The sequence below is a fragment of the Budorcas taxicolor genome, chromosome 4 (assembly GCF_023091745.1).
Source record: "Budorcas taxicolor isolate Tak-1 chromosome 4, Takin1.1, whole genome shotgun sequence".
NCBI classification, from domain to species: domain Eukaryota; kingdom Metazoa; phylum Chordata; class Mammalia; order Artiodactyla; family Bovidae; genus Budorcas; species Budorcas taxicolor.
The window spans coordinates 40,952,151-40,978,794 of record NC_068913.1 but is presented as its reverse complement, the minus strand read 5'-3'; the positions used below and the strand labels follow the sequence as shown (position 1 = coordinate 40,978,794).

Genomic DNA, 26,644 nt, shown 5'->3' with positions numbered 1-26,644 from the left:
CCTATATTTTTCACTTTCATAGCTTTTATATATTAAAAATATTTCTCTTTATCTGTGATATACATTTTAAAACTTGTTTCCAAATTTGTCATTTGTCTTTTGAAATTAAATATATAGGTTTGATTATGTTTTTGTCATGACACCTTTTGTAGCTTATTTTTTTTCTTTTATTGCCTTTAGAATTTGAGTGTTAATTAGAAACCATATTGCTACATCTAAGAAATAAAGGTATTTTTCCAAGTTTACTCCTAGTATCTATATGGTTTCCATTTTTATGCTCATATCTGTTATCCATTTGAAGTTTATTTTCAGGTATGGTGCAAAGCATAGGTTAATTTTATTATTTTTCCAAATAGAACTTTATTGATCCACTATTATTTTTAAATTTTTACCCAGTGACATATTGTACCACATTTTAAATATAATCTCAGTAAGGAGTCTATTTTTAGATCCTGTGTTCTGTTCTAATTGTCAATTTATTCTTGTGGTAGAACTACATTTTTTAAATTATAAACTTTTAAAAAATATTTTAGTATCTGATAAAGTTTTTTACCCCTAATCACTTCTTTTTCACATTTTCCTTACTATAGTTATATGTTTATTCTTCTAGGAAAGATTCAGAATGCATTTGTTTGATATGAAAAAAATGGTAATCTATGTATTAATATCACATTAAATTTACAAATTAGCTTAGGTGAAACTGATGTATTTGTGATGTTGAGATCTTATGTCAAGAGCAAGTGATTTTTTCTGCATGTTAAAATATAATTTGGGACTTTCAGTAGTAATCTGAAATTTAATTACATAGATTTGCACATCTTTACTAAGTTTACTCCTAAGTTTTCATCAGTTTTGTTTCCTATTACAGATGTAGTTTTCTCTCTAATTATATCTTCAAACCCATATGTGAATGTTATTAATATTTGTATATTGATCATATATCATGCTACCTTAGTGATTTTTTTTTACTATTTGAATTCAGATTTCCAAGAATATTACAATTATATAATTTGTACAAAGATCTTTTGCCTTTTTACTCAATCAGTAAATATGCCGTCTTATCTAATTGTATAAAATGTCAACATAGCAATGTCAAAGAAAATATAATGTTAAAATATTTATAATATTAAATAGTAAGGGAGATAGTGGCCTTCCCTGGAGTCTCAGGAGTAAAGAATCCACCTGCCAATGCAGGAGATATGGGTTCCATCCCTGGTTTGAGAATATATCCTGGAAAGAGAAATAGCAACTAATTCCAGTATTCTTGCCTGGGAAATCCAATGAACAGAGAAGCCTGGCAAGCTATAGTCCATGGGATCGCAAAGAGGTGGACATGACTGAGGATGCTATATAATAATATAGATATCGATATATACCTAGATACAGATATATATAAAGATCTATCTATCTATCTATATATAGATAAATATATAGATACAGATATGTGGGTGTATAAGTTAGTATGTATACCGAATATTCTTGAGTATTTTTATGAAGAATGCATGAATTTTGTCACAGTAATTACAGAATCTGTTGAGATTTCTTATATGGTTGCTTTTCTTACAACTAAGGTGAATTATATTAATGGGTTTCTAAAATTGAACCATTTTTGTACTCAGACTATATTCAATCATTATGTATTATTTTCTTAATTTCTTCATTAAATTGTTCATTCAAATTTAAGATTTTACATTAATATTTACAAATGATATGAATGTATAGTTTTCTTCTCTGATACCTTTATCATATTTAAGATTCAATGTTATAATTTCATCCAGAAATAATTTGAAATTTTTATTACATTCGTTAAGCTATAGGACAATTAATGTAGCATTATGATCACTTCATTTGTGAATTCATCAAGGCATGATGTGGTTTTGGTGGAATAATTTATTATAAATTTCCATGTTTCTTCTATAGGAATGAGTCTAAATTTTCTTTCTCTAACATGAACAGTATGAAAAGGCAAAATGATAGGATACCAAAAGAGGAACTCCCCAGGTCATTAGGTGCCCAATATGCTACTGGAGATCAGTGAAGAAATAACTCCAGAAAGAATGAAGGGATGGAGCCAAAGCAAAAACAATACCCAGCTGTGGATGTAACTGGTGATAGAAACAAGATCCAATGCTGTAAAGAGCAATATTGCATAGAAACCTGGAATATCAGGTCCATGAATCAAGGCAAATTGAAAGTGGTCAAACAAGAGATGGCAAGGGTGAACGTTGACATTCTAGGAATCAGCAAACTAAAATGGACTGGAATGGGTGAATTTAACTCAGATGATCATTATACCTACTACTACGGGCAGGAATCTCTCAGAAGAAATGGAGTAGCCATCATGGTCAACAAAAGAGTCCGAAATGCAGCACTTGGATGCAATCTCAAAAACAACAGAATGATCTCTGTTCGTTTCCAAGGCAAACCATTCAATATCACAGTAATTCAAGTCTATGCCCCAACGAGTAATGCTGAAGAAGCTGAAGTTGAACGGTTTTATGAAGAACTACAAGACCTTTTAGAACTAACACCCAAAAAAGATGTCCTTTTCATTTTAGGGGACTGGAATGCTAAAGTAGGAATTCAAGAAACACCTGGAGTAACAGGCAAATTTGGCCTTGGAATGCAGAATGAAGCAGGGCAAACACTAATAGAGTTTTGCCAAGAAAATGCACTGGTCATAGCAAACTCCCTCTTCCAACAACACAAGAGAAGACTTTACATATGGACATCACCAGATGGTCAACACCGAAATCAGATTGATTATATTCTTTGCAGCCAAAGGTGGAGAAGCTCTATACAGTCAACAAAAACAAGATCAGGAGCTGACTGTGGCTCAGATCATGAACTCCTTATTGCCAAATTCAGACTCAAATTGAAGAAAGTAGGAAAAACCGCTAGACCATTCAGGTATGAGCTAAATAGATTTAAGGGCCTAGATCTAATAGATAGAGTGCCTGATGAACTATGGAATGAGGTTCATGACACTGTACAGGAGACAGACCATCCCCATGGAAAAGAAATCCAAAAAAGAAAAATGGCTGTCTGGGGAGGCCTTACAAATAGCTGTGAAAAGAAGAGAGGTGAAAAGCAAAGGAGAAAAGGAAAGATATAAGCATGTGAATGCAGAGTTCCAAAGAATAGCAAGAAGAGATAAGAAAGCCTTCTTTAGCGATCAATGCAAAAAAATAGAGGAAAACAACAGAATGGGAAAGACTAGAGATCCCTTCAACAAAAAAAGAGATACCAAGGGAACATTTCATGCAAAGATGGGCTCGATAAAGGACAGAAATGGTATGGACCTAACAGAAGCAGAAGATATTAAGAAGAGGTGGCAAGAATACACAGAAGAACTGCACAAAAAAGATCTTCACAACCCAGATAATCATGATGGTGTGATACTAATCTAGAGCCAGACATCTTGGAATGTGAAGTCAAGTGGGCCTTAGAAAGCATCACTACAAACAAAGCTAGTGGAGGTGATGGAATTCCAGTGGAGCTGTTTCAAATCCTGAAAGATGATGCTGTGGAAGGGCTGTACTCAATATGCCAGCAAATTGGGAAAACTCAGCAGTGGCCACAGGACTGGAAAAGGTCAGTTTTCATTCCAATTCCAAAGAAAGGCAATGCCAAAGAATGCTCAAACTACTGCACAATTGCACTCATCTCACATGCTAGTAAAGTAATGCTCAAAATTCTCCAAGCCAGGCTTCAGCAATACGTGAACCGTGAACTCCCTGATGTTCAAGCTGGTTTTAGAAAAGGCAGAGGAACCAGGGATCAAATTGCCAACATCCGCTGGATCATCAAAAAAGCAAGAGAGTTCCAGAAAAACATCTATTTCTGCTTTACTGACTATGCCAAAGCCTTTGACTGTGTGGATCACAATAAACTGTGGACAATTCTGAAAGAGATGGGAATACCAGACCACCTGACCTGCCTCTTAAGAAATCTGTATGCAGGTCAGGAAGCAACAGTTAGAACTGGACATGGAACAACAGACTGGTTCCAAATAGGAAAAGGAGTACATCAAGGCTGTATATTGTCACCCTGCTTATTTAACTTCTATGCAGAGTACATCATGAGAAATGCTGGACTGGAAGAAACACAAGCTGGAATCAAGATTGCTTGGAGAAATATCAATAACCTCAGATATGCAGATGACACCACCCTTATGGCAGAAACTGAAGAGGAACTAAAAAGCCTCTTGATGAAAGTGAAAGAGGAGAGCGAAAAAGTTGGCTTAAAGCTCAACATTCAGAAAACGAAGATCATGGCATCCGGTTTCATCACTCCATGGGAAATAGAAGGGGAAACAGTGGAAACAGTGTCAGACTTTATTTTTGGGGGCTCCAAAATCACTGCAGATGGTGACTGCAGCCATGAAATTAGAAGACGCTTACTCCTTGGAAGAAAAGTTATGACCAACCTAGATAGCATATTCAAAAGCAGAGACATTACTTTGCCGAATAAGGTCCATCTAGTCAAGGCTATGGTTTTTCCAGTGGTCATGTATGAATGTGAGAGTTGGACTGTGAAGAAGGCTGAGCACCGAAGAATTGATGCTTTTGAACTGTGGTGTTGGAGAAGACTCTTGAGAGTCCCTTGGACTGCAAGGAGATTCAACCAGTCCATTCTGAAGGAGATCAGCCCCGGGATTTCTTTGGAAGGAATGATGCTAAAGCTGAAACTCCAATATTTTGACCACCTCATGTGAAGAGTTGACTCATTGGAAAAGACTCTGATGCTGGGAGGGATTGGGGGCAGGAGGAGAAGGGGATGACAGAGGATGAGATGGCTGGATGGCGTCACTGACTCGATGAACATGAGTCTGAGTGGACCCCGGGAGTTGGTGTTGGACAGGGAGGCCTGGAGTGCTGCGATTCATGGGTCGCAAATATTCAGACACGACAGAGAGACTGAACTGACCTGAACAGGGTCAATTTTACTAACTTGAATTTTCCTAGTGTATTATCCATTTTATTTTCATTTTCAGTTTTCATATGAGGTTGTATAAAATAATCTCATGTTTTCTAATTTTCCAGTTCTTTGGTTATCTTTACCTAATTATTATTTTATATATTTATCATCTCTCTTGAGTCAGTTGGCTAATGGTTGTCCATTTTGTTAATTTTTTCAAAGAAGCATCATTTAGCTTTATTCATTAGTTCTACTGTTTTTTCTTTACTTTTATAATGTCAGCTTTTGTCCTAGTTGTTTCCCTTCTTCTGTTGCTTTTGGTTTATTTATTTTTTTTTATATTTCTTTGAGTGGGAAATTTCATTTCCCTGTCTTTATCATATATTTGGAGAAGGAAAAGGCAACCCACTCTAGTACTCTTGCCTGGAGAATCCCATGGACGGAGGAGCCTGGTAGACTGCAGTCCATGGGGTCGCAAAGCGTCGGACATGAGTGAGCGACTTCCTCCTCCTATTTATATTGATATAAATATTTAAAGCTGTGAATTGTTTGTTTTCTACTTTAAATGTACCTGATATAATCTAATACAGTGTTTCATCAGTATTTTTAAAGAAATTCTACAATTTTGATTTTTTTAAGTTATTTAATATCCAAATGGAAAAGCTTTTATATATATGCTAATTCAGATGCTGCAAGATTTGAGCAAAAGTTTTTAACTCATCAACCTGTATGTAAAATTTGTGTTTCCTGTTATATACAGAGGGATAAGGGCACCATCCTTCATGTGTGTGGGTGGGGGAGGGTTGGATAGGTATGTTTATGTGTGTGTCTCTCCATGCATACATATCATATATGTAACAATGCATACTATTAGCTTGGCAGTATTATACAATGATATAACTGTCTGATAAAATTTCACAACTCTGTAGGCTAACTGTCTCACTACAAATTGCTCCACAGGATCCTGCAGATTGTTGTATATCAGGTATATTGCTAAATAAAAAGATTATAATATATTGTTAAAATATTAATGAAAAGCAGAAAGCATGGGGGTAATAGAAAGGTCATTTTAAGGAGAATTCATGTAAATCCTAGTTGTGTTACTTTGAAAATTTAGGCAAGTTACTTGAATTCCACAAAACTAATTTCTTCATCTATTAATGTGTAGGTTTACTATATAAGCAATAACATCAACGTTGCTTTCAAAACCAAAAATCTATATTCTATTATATTCCATTACCTGATCCTTTGATAAGTGATATATCTGTACATAAAAGCATCTTGATACACACCAGAAGCTTATAAAACAATTATTCTCATTTGCCTCTATCACTCAGAAATTAGCGGTAATTGTTTAAATGAATAAAGCAGGGACAAAATAGATCCAACTGGTACCAAACCTTCTTTAATCATTGTTTTCAACTTTATTTCCAACTGACCTTTAAAGTCTGCCCAGGAAGAGTGAAACTGATTGAAACGGGACTCACCCCTTCTTTCCTCTACCACTGTTTTCGGAGTTGTTCACTAAAAATGGCACTGAGAGAAAGTCAGGGGATGGAAGAAGTATGTATAGGGCAATAAATCCATGAAACAAAGCTTTAAATTTGGTTTGGACTTTTTAGAATGATTTAGAACTGACCATGGCCATGACCATCAAAAGTAAATTTATGTGAAAGAATATGATTATTAAAAATCATAACTCCCAATTCATTCTATACCAATAAATGCCCAGAGGCCAACATTATTATTATTGTTTGACAAATGATTTTTTAAACCTGTTTCAATGTGACTTTCCTTAACCACTGCTCCCTGAAACAATTATTTGCAATGGTTGTCTGTGTTTCCAAGTACAATGGTGATTTATCTCAAAGCCCACTGTTGCATATCATCTCTACTGCTAACACTCCTGTCCACATCACTCTCGTTTCTTGCCTAGATTATCGAAACAATCATTCAACTGATCCCTTGTTTTGGCCCTTGTCAGGAGCTCTGGCTATTTTTCATAATGCAGCCAGAGTCATCCAGTTAGAACTGAAGTCAAACAGATCATTTAATTTCCCTTCTCAGAATCCTACAGCAGTCTCTTCTCTTTCAGAATAGCAGTGTAAATCCTTCCAGTTTGTACAAGACCTATGCAGTTTTAGCTCAGCTGCTCTCTAACCTCGTCTTCTGCTACTCTCTACCTTGCTCATTCTGTAACAGCCACAATGATGTGCTGTTTCTTTCTTTTAACTTTTCAAGCACTTTCCCACCTCATCTCATTTTCATCTGCAATTTCCTCTCCCCAGAATGCTCTTTACAATTATGCACACGGTACATGCTGCTCTCCCACTCTTTCAGGTCCTGCTTAAATGTTACCTTATATGTAAGATATTCTCAGACCATTAAAATGTGAAATAGCAACCTCCTCCTCTCTCTAACTCTGGGACATTTATCTCTCTAGCACTTACACAAATTAGCTTACTATCCCCACCTCCATTTTAATTTTGCTTGTTTTTTGTTTGCTGGACATTAGTTCCATGGGGCCAGAGAATTTTCTTTACTGGTGTATCCACAGTGCCTAAAACTGTCCCTGGCACTAGCACACAGTCACATAAATAAATGGATATTGAGCAAATTAATTTTAAAAAGAAATCAAACTTTGGACTTTTGTGATTTTGTTTGCTAACATGCAATAAGAAATAGCTCATCTCCTATAAAATGTATACTCCCTTTAGGCATTTCCACTGAGTTTAATCATGCCCACACTGCAAAATGTCAGCTATTACCTTGTCCACTTGACACGTCACATTTTGGAATTTGGGAGCAGTAGCCAACTCGGATGTTTGGATCAGTGGTAAAACACCACGGTGACTCAGCCCCATCTGGATTTCGGCAATAATTTTCTCTTAGGTCCCTATTGAGAATAAGCATGTTAATGTGAATTGCCAGGGTTTCTTACATTGGTGAAGTCAGTGTTATTACATTTCTAGAATCCCAGAATGTTTGCATTCTATTAATAGAACTCTACATTTTAGATTTGGGATAGTTTAACAATTCAGAATTCAGTATACACAGCTGACACTGCCCACATTACTGAAATAAATGCTGTCAGATGTCAGAATTCTTTTACTTCCACAGACCTGGAGTTTCACACAAATACTACTGCTTCATGAAAAAGAAAAATAGTACCACTTCATTATTCTCACTCATTTTTAAGACTTGGACTCTCAACTGTTATAATTTTTAAAGTCTGGTCTGTTACTCACAGTATTTTCATGGGTCATAGATAATGTAGAAACAACATTCTCTTTGCAGAAGAAAGACTATTATAATTAACAGTCTTTAATCACTCGTTTAAAAATGAAGTTCTACCTATTCAAACATTTGCCATGAAAAACATATTTATTCTTTAAATTCTGTATTTCTTTGATTTATTTAGTTCACCACATAGATTTCTTTTAATTACAAAGTAGTTCTTTCTTGATTTAGAGATATTACCTGAAATTTTATATTTCTGTAAAATTAAGGCTTAATTACAATATAGAAAACCTACCTATAGAAAAAGTTGTCAACATAGCACATGTACTTCCTTTCCTCAGTGATACAGTTAGACATTTGTAGCTTGTGATAAGGAAAAAGTCTAAATTAATATTATCTGTATGTAGAAGGACTTTACCTTAATACGAAGTTCACGTTAAATAAAATGGGGAGTTCATGATTTGTTCCCCTGATAGTGCTCTCTAATTTGAAGAAAGTGTGTACTTTCGTTCCATAGATCTCTCTAATAATTTAACAAAATTAACATTCATTCTATAGGTATGCTATTTCACTTAGGCCCAATTAAAAATACTACACATTTAATACTAATCAGTTGACCATTAGAAACTGAAAACCATTTTTTAAAACAGCTTGAGTTTGGTTATAAAATCAACAAGGAATAGTTTATCAAGCCAAAATAGGTCCTGACATAAACTATGTTATTTAACGTTGTAAGAACAGTGAGTGCCAATAGATTTGACCATTCTATAGCAAATGTTCTTATTTATAACCCACATTTAAACCTTTACTCTTCTTATAAAATCATAAAATTAACTGGAGAGATGAAGAAAATCTTTTCTTCTAACTAGTTTATACTCACATTTTAAAAGATTATGTCAGTACAGTATATGTGCACTGAATTTTATATAAAATGTACAGAAATTTGCAATTTTAAATGAATAATTGCTTAGTTAACTTTTGAGTTGTAATTTAAGGCAAGATAATGGTAAAACATATATCTAAGGCTATCAAAAAACTTAAAGTTCCCCTTTTATAATCTATATCTAGAAGCACCTCATTAATCTAGATTAAACCAGAAAGTCAAGGTTTGCTCAAATATTTTTTTCTAAGTATTCACCTCACTTGAAGAATCAGTTACAATGATTAAAACAAATTAATGATTGTATGATTCATGTACATCATCACAGGCAGTTTTTTTTTAGTTATAGTGCTTTAAAAATTGTCATTTGTAAGGAATCTCAGTACTGGGGCAAACAGTGTTTGGTACAACCAGAGACACCTGCCCAGTACTCCATTCTCTGCTAGCCCACAAATAGTAAATGCATCGATACTCTGAGCAAAATCATACATCAGATTTTATGTGTTTAATAACACAACTCACTTTTTGTTTTTTCATATTTATGTTTATCTTGACCAAATAACCAATTAAGAAAGAATAGCTTGGTGGTTGTGGTGGTTTAGTCACTAAGTTGTGTTTGACTCTTGCAACCCCATGGACTGTAGCCCGTGATTCTCCAGGCAAGAGTAATGAAGTGGGTTGCCATTTCCTTCTTCAGGGGATCCTCCCAACCCAGGGATCGAACCCGGGTCTCCTGCAATGCAGGCAGAGTCTTTACCCACTGAGCTACAAGGGAAGCCTTCCCCCAAAAAAGAATAGCTTAAATTCCAATAATATATAGCAACTAAACTTTTGATCATTTTTTATTGTGAAACGTGTGGATTCAATTTCTATAATGATTTTCTTTTTCTTACAGATGAGTTTAATTTGGTTCACATATACAATCTTGAGTATTACCAGTCATTAGAAGTTAACCAGAAGTGTGCATGGCACTGATACTGTCTTCTTTGTCTCTCTTAACTATTCTTTTCTCATTTTCTTTGTTCTCTCTACTTTTATGTTTATTTCTGAGGTGTGAAACACATGGGTCAAAAATAGAGTGAATTGCTGTGAAGAAAATGAGGGAAATAAACAGAGTGGCAACAATTCATTTATTATAAAATAATTTAAAAAATACAACAGGTGAATATTTAGTATCTAAGCAAAGAACTCTGAATTGGTTAAAAAATGTTAAATCATATAAAAAACCATAAACTATATCCTCTCTCCAGTGAATGGGCCAACTAATGTTCATAGTTCTCCATCTTGAAATGTTAAGCCCTCTTATTAAAAGTCAGTTACATAAAGCCAATATATGTTATTTATAGGTGCTATTTCAGCAAAGCCACTATGAATGACACGTGTGTTATAAATTTTGAAAGCAATCATTTTATGTTCCTAATAACAAGGTGGACAATTTAAAAACACATGGCATTGTGGCTGTCCAACAAAATTCAAGTGGTGAAGAAAAGCAGCCATGGGGAAGAACATAACAAGTATATAACTGATATTCAAGGGCAGTTTCTTCAGCTTGATTCATTTATACAATTGCTTTACTTCTCTACTTGTTAAATAAAATTTTGAAACAATAAAAAAATTTCATATAAAACTATAAATTTTTTTTCAAGGCTGAAAACTCATCAGTTTACAATGTTGACTTAAATCAAGGTATGCCTTATAATCTCCCCTAAAGTTAATATGAAAATTCAAGGAAGCACTAGTTTGAAAGTTTCCTGGTTATCGTTACCACTAATTTGTTCATTAAATAGACCTGCAAGAACAAAGCTGTGATCAGAAACCTAAAGATGTGTTTCCCAAAGCATGGATGGTACATCAACCAACCATCTGATTCAGAATCAGCAAGAGTAGTTGCTAAAATGTATTATTTGCGGTCCAAATTTCAGACCTGAAGAATCAAAAATTTGGGGTGGATGTATCTGCCTTTTAATTGCTAAATTTTCCCTAGGCACACTAAAGATTAAGGATCACTAACATAGAAATTAGTAAAAATCAACCATTCTGCTACTGAAATTTATAATATTTCCCTAATTTACTCACTTGCACTTGAAATTTTCAGGAGTAATGTCATGCTGGTGAGGATACTGGGAATCCCAACGCTGACAGGGAATTCCATTCCAAATGGTATTGATGGTGCCCCGGTAACCTTCTCCTTGACCTTGAATGCATTCAGTTGTTTGCATAGGGACATCTGTGTCATTCATAGTACTGTGGGCTATTGGTAAAAAGAAATACAAATTTAAATAAAATAATTTAATTTGTCATCTAACTCTTAGAGTTCACTTGCATTTTATTTGTAGGATTTTCTGTCACATAAGTTTTTACAATAATTGAATGAAATAAAAAATTCAGTTAATCATTATTACTCTCTAATTCAACCAAAAGGAGGAATTAAAATGGTGGACTTAACTTGTTGACATTTTAAAAATATTACTTGCCCCTAAGCAGATTTATTTCTTGCCTTTTTGTTTGTCCAATTTCAGTGCTTACCATACCTGATAAAGATCCTGAAAATCTCAGTAAGAAAATATTTAAAGTACAAAATTAAACTTATAAAACTTGAGGTCTCTCTTTGTCTTAAAATATACTCACTTGTACAAAATATAACTCAAAGCATTCTGAAGCAACTAAAATTCATATATCTTCTCAAAACATGCATGAAAATGTTTATGTTTCCATGTAAACTCACCAGTTACCTTTAACCTAAATGGTTATTCAAGATGCCTCTGGATAAAACTCAAGTTGACACCCTCTAGGATAGTTTAAAAAGTGAATAAATGTCTTTTATTCATTTATTCTGGAATTTGATGTATCATTTCTCCAAAGGAGAGGTCGGAATTAGACATGTCTTCAGAGGCTAGGGATGTGTATAAAAATGTACCATATTTAACAGTGTAAATACTTTTAAAGTGACTCTTTAGCGTCATTTTGAATTTCTTTCTTTCTTGCAAATAATTATTACCTTATGTGGCTGAATGCTTTATTTCATCGAGTTCCTTGCAAAGGTAGTAGAGCCTAAGTTTGGAGTTGTTCTATGAAGCTTTGTGAAAAATAAAGATTAATTAATGACCATCTCAACCACTGGAATATTTTAAACACAGATTTTCACAAACTGCTTATTTAGTAATTTTTCTTTTAAAAAACTTCTTCAGATCATCTTAAAATGTGTTATTTCTTAAGTATCTGCTTTAGGGAATAGAAATGCAGCTTAGAAACATCCTAAATTAAAAAGAAATCCAAATGGACATGAGAAAATGTCCACAGATTGACCCGTAAAATGGACATTGAGAGTGGATGACTTAGAAATTAGTATCTGTTGATATTGGCAATGTATATTGATTCAGAGGGCTTCCCTCATAGCTCAGTTGGTGAAGAATCTGGCTCCAATGCAGGAGACCCCAGTTTGATGCCTGGGTTGGGAAGAGCTCCTGGAGAAGGGAAAGGCCACCCACTCCAGTATTCTGGCCTGGAGAATTCCATGGACTGTGTAGTCCATGGTTGCAAAGAGTCAGACACAACTGAGCAACTTTCACTTCACTTCATTGGTTCAGGAAGAACAAAAATTTGGAACTGAGAAATTATCTGTATAGAAGTTTGTACTATTCAAGTTCATTATGATTTTAATACTACCTGAAGTTCTTTGAGGAAATAGAAAATAAAGTAAATTTCATAGATTCTGAGGTTAGAACGATATTTCATTAAAACAAATGCTGCTAAGCTATTTTTTCTGATAATTTGAGTGGATTGTTAAATGACTTGAGGAGATTGGGTATGTGCGGGAAGTCTTTGAAGGGTGACAACTCTAAAACAGGTACTGACATATACATCTAATTATAAAACTACGATGTGAAAAAAGACAAAAGGAATGTCCCCAGGAATCTGTCACTTCATTAGCTTAACATTTTAAGAAGAAAACTTTTCATCCCCCACTTCTTGGACACAAGCTCCTGGGCAGTAAACTTGTGACCTCAGTCAGGTCTCAGATTACTGACAATGGCAAGAAGGTCAGAGTTGGGGCAGGCGGAGCAAAAACACTTCCGCTACTCTCATGGACTTCGTTGCCTGACTTGGGTACTACAGCTCTCTTACTTTCCTAGTTATGTGTGTGTGTTTTGTTTTGAGTGTTAGTGATCCATCCTTCTCAGTATCATTTTGGCACTATGAGCTTGCAACTGAAGAATCCAGTCAGCCAGGGCCGCCTTTGGCTAGACAATGGGCCTTGCACGCCCATCAGAGGTGAACACACTCTACTCCTTGTACCCCACTATAATTGTCTAGACATCAACCTAAACAATGTAAAAAGAGGAATGATAAAATTTTAAAGCTAGTAAAAGATAAATATTTTTCTAATTTGAGGTTAAGTTTTCAAATTTTTGGAGTCCTGGTGAAAAGAAATACCTACATTACAAAAACTCTAAGTCAAAGAAAAGACTACCTGTATAAGAATATTGAGGAAAATACTTCTTTGCTGATTAAGGCATTAAAAGTTCAGTGTCAAGTTCAGAGAAATGAATTGTTTTACTGACCTTGCACCTCAACTGCTGAGGTTCCCAGAAAGTTTTAAAGAATTTGTTTTCACTTTAAAAGTAACTATCATAAAATCCTCATTTGAACAATTATGCTAAATATTTTTTTCTGAACTTTTATATTATATTTTAAAAATGATATAAACTTATTTTAAGGAGTCACTATTATTCACTAAAAGAGAGTGTAAAGTAAAATGGTTAGATAAAAACTAAATTTTTGGATTTGGATTAAATAATTGGATTTTTGAACTGATTCTAATTTGGAGGATTATTGAACAATTTCCAATTTTGAAATTATAAAAATTTATAGAAGACAAAGAATTTTTGCACATTAGTAAAAATACAATATTGTACAGAATAAATATAATCTCATTAGGTCTTGTTATAAACTGAATATTTGTGTCTTCCTCAAATTCATATGTCCATATCCTAATCCCCATGTTATGGTATTAGACAGTGGGGCCTTTGGCAAATGTTTAGGTTGTAACAGCAGAGCCCTCATAAATGGGGTTATAAAAGAGGACCCTGCAGAGCTCCTTTGCTTCTTCTACCATATGAAGACACAGGGAAGAGTTAGCCATCTATGAACCAGGAATCAGCCCCTCTATATGCCAAACCTGCTGGCACCTTGACCTTGGACTTTCAGCATCCAGATCTATGGGAAACGTATTTCTGTTGTTAGAATCTACCAAGTCTATGGTATTCTCTTATAGCAGCCTGAAATAAGTCTGGCCCTATCAAGATGTAAAGAATCTAAATAATATTATTATTTTTGACTCTTTTAATAAGCACCTGTAACTTGCATTCTAAAGATCAGTCCTGGGTGTTCATTGGAAGGACTGATGCTAAAGCTGAAACTCCAACACTTTGGCCACCTCATGGGAAGAGTTGACTCATTGGAAAAGACCCTGATGCTGGGAGGGATTGGGAGCAGGAGGAGAAGGGGACGACAGAGGATGGGATGGCTGGATGACATCACTGACTCGATGGACATGAGTTTGAGTGAACTCCGGGAGTTGTCGATGGACAGGGAGGCCTGACATGCTGCAATTCATGGGGTTGCAAAGAGTCGGACACAACTGAGCAACTGAACTGAACTGAACTGAACTTTGAAATATGTAACCTGAAACCTGAAACAACTTGATGATTTTACTTATTGTGGTGTTTTAATTCAGTAGAAATATTACTTATGATTTAACTACAAACTATCAATATTTATATAGTATTTTTATTTACTTAAAAAGTACCCTCTGAAGTCAGTATTTATCCATTTCAGCTGCTAGAAGAGGCCCCATAAACAAAGCTACATAATTTGATGGCGATGTATAGAATAAATAATATAAGCAAAAAAAGATATATTAGTACAACAAGGTAACTACATAGTTTTTGTTAATTAGTAACAGTTATTGTGAGACTTTATGCAGCTATTTAATAAATATTATCTGAGGTGGACAATGAATGATTTGTCCATAGACCATTTAACTGATATAAATGTTTGATCTCTGCCGCCTACATGAATACTTATGATTCAAACAAAAGGAATTAGTCCTGGTCTGCAATAAAATAGACTCCCTCAGCTGTCCTACTATATAAACATCAAAACTTGGAGCAAAAACAAAACAAATGTTTCATGCTATTTGATTTGAAAGGGCTGTTAAATGTTGGGAAATCTATTCTTTTGGACTTAATACTTAAACATTAGACCTGAAAAAGGGAAGGCTTTGAAGAGTCTCCAGTGGCCTAACAAAGTGTTAAAGAAGCACTGAAACATCCCCAGTATCAGCTGAAGATTATCAAGTTTAGCCAAAGCAACATGTTTTTAAAATATTCCATCTCAAAATCCACAAATTTTTCTGCAAGTATGTCTACCAGGCTTACACCAAAAATACCAGGAACTCTTCTGAGAGTTTCTAACAAATAAAACATTTTGCCAGGGTTCTAAGTAGTGGTCACCCTTTGGAAGCAGATGCAAAGATATCTGTATGATCCTCAGTGGCCTATGAGTGAAGGAATGTTTTTCTTTGATGACTGACACAAAGTTTTCTATTTGGAAATGCTTTAAGAAAAAAAAAGTGCTATTGAAAAATGTCACTGTCTTGTTAGAACGTGATCAAATACAATGGGTGTCTCTTGGAACATTAATTTCACTTTGCTGGTATGGATGTGCTGTGATCTTATTATTATACTATTTGGTAGAGAATTTTAAGGTCTGAATAGATTTTTTGAGAGAATTAACATTAATTGTTATGTAATTGCTAGGAAAACCCTCTTGCCTCCAAGACAATGTATAATAAATTGACTCTTTTTCTCTGTTAAAGGCTAGCCGAGTCCTTGCGGAGAGACCACGAGGCCCTGACAGAGGTCTGTGAAAGGCAATGGAGAATGTGAGTTACACACGTACATGACAGAAAGCCACATCCAGGGCTCCATAACTTTTACATGGACAATTAGTAAATCTACATTTACAGTCCCCTTAGCCCTCCAGAAAATTTGGATTTCTTAGTGGTGACAAGCTATTGCTGTTCTTTTGCCTATAGCTAAGAACAAGTTGCTTCATAAGCCATTGGCTAAATACCTGATTATTCTTAGAATAATTCAACCCAACCTACTTCTTATTCCCAGCTACTGAAGAGCAATTGAAATGTAGGATTTACTTTATGATGGTCCCTGGATATTTAGAACAATGTGTAAAGCTACTCTCCCATCATCAGACTTCTGCTCTTTGGGCCACAAAGGGCAGGATAAGGCTCAATGTAAATTTAAAGAGCTCCTTGTTTTAAACTGTCATGAGAGAACAGTATAAAGACCTCCAAAACACAAACCTCAAATTGCTTCCATGTTTTCTTTCCATGTGAACCTGGAATTCATGTCTGAAACTTTTCCCTGGACTTTTTCCAATTCTTTTCTGTTGTAAAATGCTCAGGAGACAAGACTTTCATGAAAGGTCTTCAATTTTATTCTCTTATTCCTTAGAAGATGACTTGGAAAAGACCTCCATTACAAGATCTTTCCCTTGAGAAAGGATATTGATAGCAATTTTTTCCTGACACTGAATGCAATGAGAGGACTATATTTCTATGAATCTCTGTTCTGGCCTTGAATTAATTAATACAATTTAGACAAATAATTAGCTTTCTTTAAGAAAGAAAATGATTTACTAAAGTCAGATTCCCAACACACAAAGACATTGAATTTTAAAAGGTTATATATTCCTTCCTTTAAGATGATGCCAATGTACATTGGTTACTAGGAGAAAGGATTCTTCTAATTTAGTACCAAGGGCAACATATCTTCTCAAGTCACCATAACAAAATAAAACTAGATAGCTTAATCAACAGTAATATATTTTCTTATAATTCTGGCAGCTATAAAGTCCAAGATTAAGGTGGTAACCAGTGATTCCTGGTGAGAGTTCTATTCCTGGCTTGTAGATGTAGGTATAGACATACCCTTTTGGTATGTCCCCATATTGTAGAGAGAGAGAGATTATGCCCATCCTCTACTTTTAAGGCCACAAATCCTATTGTTTTAGGATCCCATCATCATACTTCATCATCCTTAATTGTCTCCTAAGAACCCAACTCCAAATACAATAAGGGTTTAGACTTCAGTGTATGAATTTTGAGTAGAAGAACACAAGTCAACCCATATGATAATTTTGATAGAAATCTTAGCTATCAGAGACCTGCCTAGGCCACACTTCTGCAGTGGGGAGTTGTTCAACAAGTATGAAGTTTCAGTTATGCAAGATGAGCACGTTTTAGAGATCTAAGGTATGACAGAGCAACTATACTTGGCAATACTGTTATATATTAAACAACTGTTAAGAGAGTACACCTCAAGTTGTGTTCTTACCAAATACACACACAAAAAGGCAAGGGAAGTCAGGAGGAAACTTCTGAAGGTAATTAATATGGTTATTATCTTGATTGTAGAGATAGATTCATAGGCATATGTTCAAAGCTATCAAACTGTGTTCATTGAATATGTGATATTTTTAAACATCAGTTATAGCTCAGTAAAGCTCTTAAAAATATAAAATGACTCTGGACACATATATCAGAAGTTGAAAAAATAAGAGGGAAAAGAAAAAGGAGGCGAAAAAATAAGGAGGACGTCACAAGATTTGTTTATTTTATTGAAGGAAAACCCATCAAGACAAGCAGCAAAGGAGCAAAACTAGCTCAGGGAAGCATGAAATCTGACAGTGAGTTGAAATGATAGGAAGAAGGTAAGAAGCAAATCTTCCTAATTGGAAATGTTTGGGGAAAGCCGGTTTTTTACATGAAAATCAAAATGCATAGAATAAATTACAAGAGACATTAAAAGAAAATGAAAAACTACCACTGATTAGGAAAGGAACAGTCATTCACTCAACAAAGACTTGAACTCCTGTCATGTGCAAGGCAATGTGGTAAGTCTCTGGGATACAAAAAAAAACACGGTCCTTACTCCTTTGGAGCTTAAAAATTTTGATAGAGAGAGCTATTAACCAAATAGCTTCAGAAATAAATGTGGAAACCAAACTCTGAGAAGTACATAGAAGGAGAGATTTATGTTGCTATAAATATAGAGTAAGGAATTTGACCCAGTCTGGGAAGTCAAATGAAGAAATGATAACTGACTTGAAATTTGTACAATGGGTAGCTGTCAATTAGGTTAGGAAGGAAGAGAACATTTTTTAAGGCAGAGGAGATGGCAGGGGTTGAAGGAACTATAATGAGAATACAGAAGATATGAGGTATAGGAAGGAACATATCTGGCTGGAACAGAGAGCATGGAGAGACGTGTATATGAGGCTGGAGAGTCGGGTGGAGAAGTAAAAGACGGTTTTGTTTTGTCTTTGTCCGAAGATCAAAGGCAGTGACTGCAGAGTTTTAAACTGGTGTGTGTGTGTGATGTGCTAGGCATAGGGAATGATATATTCAGATTTTTTTTTAATAGTCTATTTGCCAAGTGGAGAAGGAGCTGGAGGGGAAAAGCTTGTGAACATGGATATAGCTCTACTCAGAAGTCCATCTGAATATTCAAGAAAGTTCAAAAATAATTCTTAGATAAAAGTGATGAAGTGAAATGGAGATTTGAGAGCTACATAGAAAATAAGATTTACAGGCCTTAATGATGTAGCAAATGTGAGACATGAAGGAAAGAGCATGTTTAGGATTATTTTAAGCTTTTGGATTTTAAACTGTGTAAATGGTGGTATCAGTCATGCAAAAGAGAGCATACAAAGCAGATTAGATCACCCTACAGGATAAATGAAGAAAACCTGAGAAAAAGCAAATAAATGATGGAAGTCTCCAAGAAGGCCAGGTGCTGGTGATGAAGGGTGGGAACAGATATACAACAAGTATATCCTAATTAGAGTATTTTTATGGGACATCAACCTTACATATCTGACATGGAGCAAAAAAAGTTCTCAGAGGAATACCTGGTATTCTGGAGATCTTTGCAGGAATCTAGGAAGTCAAAACTGTTTTCATAACAATGCTAAAATGCCACTTGTCCTTTTTACAGTGGTATATCCAGGTGCACTTTGATGTATGATATCCCGAAAGACTGAATGCAGAAGCAAAGACTGAAGCAGAAGCAAAGACTGAATGCAGAAGACACTCAGCTATCTTCTTACAATTAAGGTAACATTAAAGAAATTTACCAAAAAAAAAAAATCTAAACCATTATCACTGTTCTATTTTTCTGAAAAAAAAAGTTATTTTTCCTTTAAAATGTTATATTTATTAACACTGAATGAGCTTATTATGTCTAATCAACTAATAAAGGTTTTTAATTTATGTTTTAATTTCTAATACATTAGATATTGACTCATGTAACTCAAACAGACCATTTGGTGTCTCAATAATGTGTAAAGGTATCCTCAGTTTAATTGATTTAAATAATCAATGGGATACCTAAGGGACATCAGCCACAACATCAGGGACATAAACCACAAGTTAGTTTTCCAGTTGCCAAAGAGCTACTAAAGTTCACTTCAGAAAAGCACAATTAGTCCTAACAAATAGTTTATTTCTCTCTGAAAAGCATGCTGCTGCTGCTGCTGCTGCTGAGTCGCTTCAGTCGTGTCCGACTCTGTGCGACCCCATAGATGGCATGAACTAATACATAAAACAAACTCTTACTCAGAATACAGAGTTATTGTTATAGGGAAAAACCATTAAAAAATAAGTGCTTCATTTAAGCACTACATGGGACCTCCAATCTTACTACATGTTTGCAGTCTTTTAAAATTCTGTATTCTTGGAGGTCTGTTAAAATTATATAGCAGAGTGTGTGTAAGCTCTGTCATCTGGGGAGACATCACCTTTTGAAGAATATGGTGTGAAGGAGGACTGAAAGGGCCTGTCCCAGAACAGCCTGGTACACATTTGTCAGGTGAGGAACTTTCAGTGATGCACTGATTTCAAGATGAGAAACTCAGAAGCAAAGTGAGAATTATAAACTCATAGTTCATTCAGCTTTTTCACAAATAAAAGGAACTGAGAGCAGTGTTCAGAACTTTGGCTCTGGTGTAAAAACCCCATTGTCAAGGCATGTCATCTTTTACTTTAGTAGTTTATGATACAATTATGAAATTGCAATTTTATCATAGATTTTGCTCTGTTTTGTTCACTTCTCTATCCCCAGAATCTAAAAAAATGACATATAAGAGCTACTCAGTAAATATTTGTTTAATGTATTCTATAGAAAAGAGGCAAATACCTCTCTTTATGCTCTCTCTACAGTGGCAACCCACTCCAGTACTCTTGCCTGGAAAATCCCATGGATGGAGGAGTCTGGCGGGCTGCAGTCCATGGGGTCGCACAGAGTCGGACACGACTGAAGCGACTTACGACTGAACGACTTCACTTTCACTTTTCACTTTCATGCATTGGAGAAGGAAATGCAACCCACTCCAGTGTTCTTGCCTGGAGAATCCCAGGGACGGGGGAGCCTGGTGGGCTGCCGTCTCTGGGGTCGCACAGAGTCGGACACGACTGAAGCGACTTAGCAGCAGCAGCAGCAGCAAGTTCTTTTTATGCTTCCTGGGAGTGCTGCTATGTCCAAGGCTTTTGCTTTCACTATTCACTTCTGATTTTGCATGACATTCATGGAAGACTGAACTTAAATATGCTTTGAGCACTGACATGAAGCACCTGCATCTCAATATAAACAGAACCAAACTTAATATCTTTCTCCTCAAATTTATTCCTCTTAAATATGCATCATTTAATCAATTTAGGAAAAAAAAAACTTTAGACTTTACCTTTTCCCTACCTCATTTCCAAGTTCATCTAACCTGTCATTATAAATGGGACACTTTATATCATCATTATATATTTGAACTCTTTAATATTGTTCACATCCTTCTTCACCTTGTTATTGTCACTGTTTACTGCCTTAGTTCACATTCTCTTTCTTACTTTACTGTTAAAATAAGCTCTTATGAGATGCACCTGCCTCCTTATTCAACACTATGCTGCTGCTGCTGCTGCTGCTGTTGCTAAGTCACTTCAGTCGTGTCCGACTCTGTGCAACCCCAGAGACGGCAGCCCACCAGGCTCCCCCGTCCCTGGGATTCTCCAGGCAAGAATACTGGAGTGGGTTGCCATTTCCTTCTCCGATGCATGAAAGTGAAAAGTGAAAGTGAAGTCGCTCAATCATGTCTGTCTCTTCAGCGACCCCATGGACTGCAGCCTACCAGGCTCCTCCTTCCATGGCATTTGCCAGGCAAGAGTACTGGAGTGGGTTGCCAGTGCCTTCTCTGCAACACTATGCTAACCACCCAGAATATATACTAATTCTTATGGATCAGTTCAATTCAGTCGCTCAGTTGTGTCCAACTCTTTGCAACCCCATGAATTGCAGCACACCAGGCCTCCCTGTCCATCACCAGCTCCTGGAATTCACCCAAACTTATGTCCCTCAAGTCAGTGATGCCATCCAGCCATCTCATCCTCTGTTGTCCCTTTCTCCTCCTGCCCCCAATCCCTCCCACTTTTCCAATGAGTCAACTCTTCGCATGAGGTGGCCAAAGTATTGGAGTTTCAGCTTTAGCATCAGTCCTTCCAAAGAACACCCAGGACTGATCTCCTTTAGAATGGACCAGTAGTCTTCAAATGTTGGGGTTTTTTGTTTTTTGTTTTTGCTCTTGTTACTAAAATTATTATGAAAAATTACTTCTATTCCCTCTCATGTTTTTAACTTGCCATCTACATTTTTATGCTAAGTTTAAATAGCTACAAAAGGTGTGATTTCTAGCATGTTTTAACTATTGACAATTTTAAAACAAAAAATTTTATATCACTCTTTCGAATGGATTTAAGGTTCTCTAAATACCATGGAGATTTATATCTACCTTTTTCTCGATAAAATGTACATTATCAAGTTCTTTTTCTCCTCGAATCATTTTCCATTCCACTTTAACCACAGGATGTTACTTTAGTGTAATGTATTTTATTTTATGTTGGAGAGTCTTTTATTGCTCATTTCTCATACTTTGCTGAAAGATTTTTATATATTTAAATCATTTAAAAATCTCTTGTGACTACAAAATTCTGACACAAATACACATCAAACACATGCACAGGCACAAATGTACAAATACTACACACATATATATGTGTGCATATTAGGAATTGTCCTTGCTGTTTAAATGCTAAGTCATGTCCAACACTTTTGTAACAGCATGAACTGTAGCCCACCAGATACCTGTGTCCATGGGATTCTCCAGGCAAGAATACTGGAGTGGGTTGCAGTTTACTTCTCCAGGGGATCTTCTCGACCCAGGGATAGAGCCCACATCTCCTGCATTGCAGGCCTATTACGTGCATTATAGATTGTTGTACAGTTGATGAGCTCTGTCTGACTCTGCAACTCCATGGACTGCAGCACGCCAGGCTTCCTTGTCCTTCACTATCTCTCGGAGTTGGCTCAAATTCAAGTCCACTGAGTCAATGATGTTATCTAACCATCTCATCCTATGCTGCTGCCTTCTCCTACTGCCCTCAGTCTTTCCCAGCATCAGGGTATTTCCCAGTGAGTTGGCTTTTCACGTCAGGTGGCCGAAGTACTGGAGCTCCAGCTTCAGCATCAACCATTCCAATGAATAATCAGTGTTGTTTTCCTTTAGGATTGACTGGTTTGGTCACCCCACTGTCCAAGCAACTCTCAAGAGTCTTCTCCAGCACCACAATTTAAAAGCATTGATTTTTTAGCACTCAGCCTTCATGATGGTCCAACTCTCACATCCATAAATGACTACTGAAAACACCATAGCTTTGACTATACAGACCTATGTCAGCAGAGTGATGTCTCTGCTTTTTAATACACTGTCTAGGTTTGTCATGGCTTTTCTTCCAAGGAACAAGCATCTTTTAATTTCATGTCTGCAGTCACTGTCTGCAGTGATTTTAAAACCCCAAAACATAAAATCTCTCAGTGCCATGAAGTCATTGAACTGGATGCCATGATCTTAGTTTTTTGAACATTTAAATGTAAGCCATTTTTTTCACTGTTCTTTTTCACCCTCATCAAGAGGCTGTTTAGTTCCCCTTTGTTCTCTGCCATTAGTGGTATCGTCTGCATATCCCCTGACAGTTCTGATTACAGCTTGTGATTCATCCAGCCCAGCATTTCCCATTATGTACTCTACATAGAAGTTAAATAAGCAAGGTGACAATATATAGCATTGACCTACTCCTTTCCCAGTTTCGAACCAGTCCATTGTTCAGTGTGTCTGGTTCTAACTGCTGCTTCTTGACCTGCACACAGGTTTCTCAGGAGGTAGATAAGGTGGTCTGGTATTCTCATCTCTTTAAGAATTTTCCACAGTTTGTTGTTATCCACATAAAGATTTTAGCATAGTCAATAAAGCAGATGAAGATTTTTTTTTGGAATCTCTTTGATCTTTTTATGATCCAGCAGATGCTGGCAATTTGATCTCTGGTTACTATGCCTTTTCTAAATCCAGCTTGAACATGTGGAAATTTTTGGTTCATGTACTGTTGAAGCATAGCTTGAAGGATTTTGAGCATTACTTTGCTGGTATGTGAAATGAGTACAATTGTACAGTAGTTGAAACATACTTTAGCATTGCTTTTCTTTGGGATTGGAATGAAACTGACATTTTCTAGTCCAGTGGCCACTGCTGAGTTTTCCAAATTTGCTGGCATATTGGGTGAACTTTAACAGCTGCATCTTTCAGGATTTGAAATAGCTCAGCAGGAATTCCATCACCTCCACTAGTTTTGTTCATAGTAATGCTTCCTAAGACCCACTTGACTTCACACTCCAGGATATCTGGCTCTAGGTGAGTGACCAAATCATCCTGGTTATCTGGGTCATTAAGACCTTCTTTGTATAGTTCTTCTGTGTATTTTTGCCACCTCTTCTTAATGTCTTCTGCTTCTGTTAGGTCCTTACTGTTTCTGTCCTTTATTGTGCTCATCTTTGCATGAAATGCTCCCTTGGTATCTCTAATTTTCTTGAAGAGATCTCTAGTCTTTCCCATTCTGTTTTCACACACACACACACACACACACACACCCCGCCTCTATTTCTCTGTATTGTTCACTTAAGGCTTTCTTATCTCTCCTTGCTATTCTCTGGAACTCTGCATTCAGTTGGTATATCTTTCCCTTTCTCCTTTTACTTTCACTTCTCTTCTTTTCTCAGCTATTTGTAAGCCCCCCTCAGACAAAAAGCTTACCTTCTTGCATTTATTTTTCTGGGGGATGGTTTTGGTCATCACTTCCTGTACGATGTTTTAAACCTCTGTCCATAGTTCTCAGGGACTCTGTCTACCAGATCTAATCCCTTGAATCTACTTGTCACCTTCACTGCATAATCATAAGTGATTTGATTTAGGTCATATCTGAAAGTGGTTTTCCCTACTTTATTCATTTTAAGCCTGCAGTTTGCAATAAGGAGTTCATGATCTGAGCCATAGTCAGCTCCAGGTCTTGCTTTTGCTAACTGTATAGAGTTTCTCTCCATCTTTGGCTGCAAAGAATGTAATCTGTCTGATTTCAGTACTGACCATCTGGTGATGTCTGCTGGTGATGTCTGGTGGTGACAACTCTGTGGAGTCGTCTCTTGTGTTGTTGTTTGCTATGACCAGCATGTTCTCTTGGCAAAACTCTGTTATCCTTTGCCTTTCTTCATTGTGTACTCCAAGGTCAAACTTGCCTATTATTCCAGGTATCTCTTGACTTCCTACTTTTGCTTTCCAATCCCTTGTGATGAAAAGGACATTTTTTTCCCCTGGTGTTAGTTCTAGGAAGTGTTGTAGGCCTTCACAGAACTGGTCATCTTCCACTTCCTTGGCATCAGTGGTTGGGGCATAGACTCGAATTACTGTGACTTGAAAATTTTGCCTTGGAAACAAACCAAGATCATTTTGTTGTTTTAGAGATTGCACCCAAGTACTGCATTTCAGACTCTTGTTGACTATGAGGGCTACTCCATTTCTTCTAACAGATTCTTGCCTGCTGTAGTAGATATAATGTCATCTGAATTAAATTTGCCCATTCTTGTCCATTTTAGTCCACTGATTCCTAAAATGTTGATGCTCACTCTTGCCATCTCCTGCTTGACCACTTCCAGTTTACCTAGATCCATGGACCTAACATTCCACGTTCCTATGAAATATTGTTCTATGAATATGTGTCCCATACATTCCTATGAAATAGTACAGCATCAGACTTTACTTTCACCATCAGGCACATCCACAGCTGAGTGTTGTTTCTGCTTTGGTCCAGCCTCTTCATTCTTTCTGGAGGAATTTCTCCACTCTTCCCCATTAACATATTGGACACCTACTGACTTAGGGGGATCATCTTCTGGTGTCATATCTTTTTTGCCTTTTCATACTGTCCATGGGATTCTTGAGGCAAGAATACTGAAATGGTTTGCCGTTCCCTGCTCCAGTGAACCACATTTTGTCAGAACTCTCCACCATAGCCCATCCATCTTGGGTGGCCTTGTACGCCATGGCTCATAGCTTCACTGAGTTACACAAGCCTGTGATCCGTATGATCATTTTGATTAGCTTTCTGTGATTGTGGTTTTTGTTCTGGAGGCTGTGAAATTAAAGTTCTTACTTCTTCCATCTGCCTTCTGATGGATGAGAATAAGCTGCTAAGTCATTTCAGTCATGTCCGACTCTGTGCGACCCCAGAGATGGCAGCCCACCAGGCTCCCCCATCCCTGGGATTCTCTAGGCAAGAACACTGGAGTGGGTTGCCATTTCCTTTGCCAATGAATGAAAGTGAAAAGTGAAAGTGAAGTCGCTCAGTCGTGTCCGACTCTTCGGGACCCCATGGACTGCAGCCTACCAGGCTCCTCCACCCATGGGATTTTCCAGGCAAGAGTACTGGAGTGGGGTGCCATTGCCTTCTCCGAGAATAAGAGGCTTATGTAAACTTCCTGATGGGAGGGGCTTGCTGTGGGGAAAACGGAGTCTTGTTCTGGTGGGCAAGGCCATGCTCAGTAAATCTTTAGTCAAACTGTCTTTTGATGGCAGGGCTGTGCTCCCACCTTGTTAGTTGTTTGGCCTAAGGTGAGTCCTAGAGTGTATAGGCTCTATGGCAGGGCTACTGGCAACCTCCGAAAAGGACTTATACCCAACACATGCCTCCCAGAACTGTTGCTTCCTGTGCCCCTGTCCCCGCAGCAGGCCACTTCCAACCCACACCTCTCCAAGAGACCCTCCAACACACACAGGCAGGTTTGGCTCAGTCTCTAGTGGGGTCACTGCTCTTTTCCCCTGGGTCCTGGTGTGCACAAGATTTTGTGCCCTCCAAGAGTCTCTGTTTCCCCCAGTCTTGTGGGAGTTTTGGAATCAAACCCACTGTCTTTCAAAGTCAGATTCCCTGGGGAGTCCCTTTGCCAGATCCCCTAGTTGCGAAGTCTGATGTGGGGCCTAGAACTTTCACAACAGTGTGATCAGTTCTTTAGTATTATTGTGATATTCTTTGGTATTATCTGTTATGGATATAGTTATATAATTATTAGCAGTATGTAAATAATAAACAGCATGAATACA

General features: G+C 36.7%; 1 protein-coding gene across 1 annotated transcript in view; it reads right to left on the bottom strand.

The window, feature by feature from the left end:
* The window catches only part of HGF (hepatocyte growth factor), an 82,882-nt gene that overhangs the window by 24,798 nt on the left and 31,440 nt on the right, over positions 1 to 26,644 (bottom strand). Inside the window, exons 8-9 of the mRNA XM_052638840.1 lie at positions 11,117 to 11,291; positions 7,689 to 7,816 (exon numbers count right to left, since the gene is read on the bottom strand). Coding sequence (XP_052494800.1) covers positions 7,689 to 7,816; positions 11,117 to 11,291 — 303 coding nt within the window. The remainder of the gene's footprint in view (positions 1 to 7,688; positions 7,817 to 11,116; positions 11,292 to 26,644) is intronic.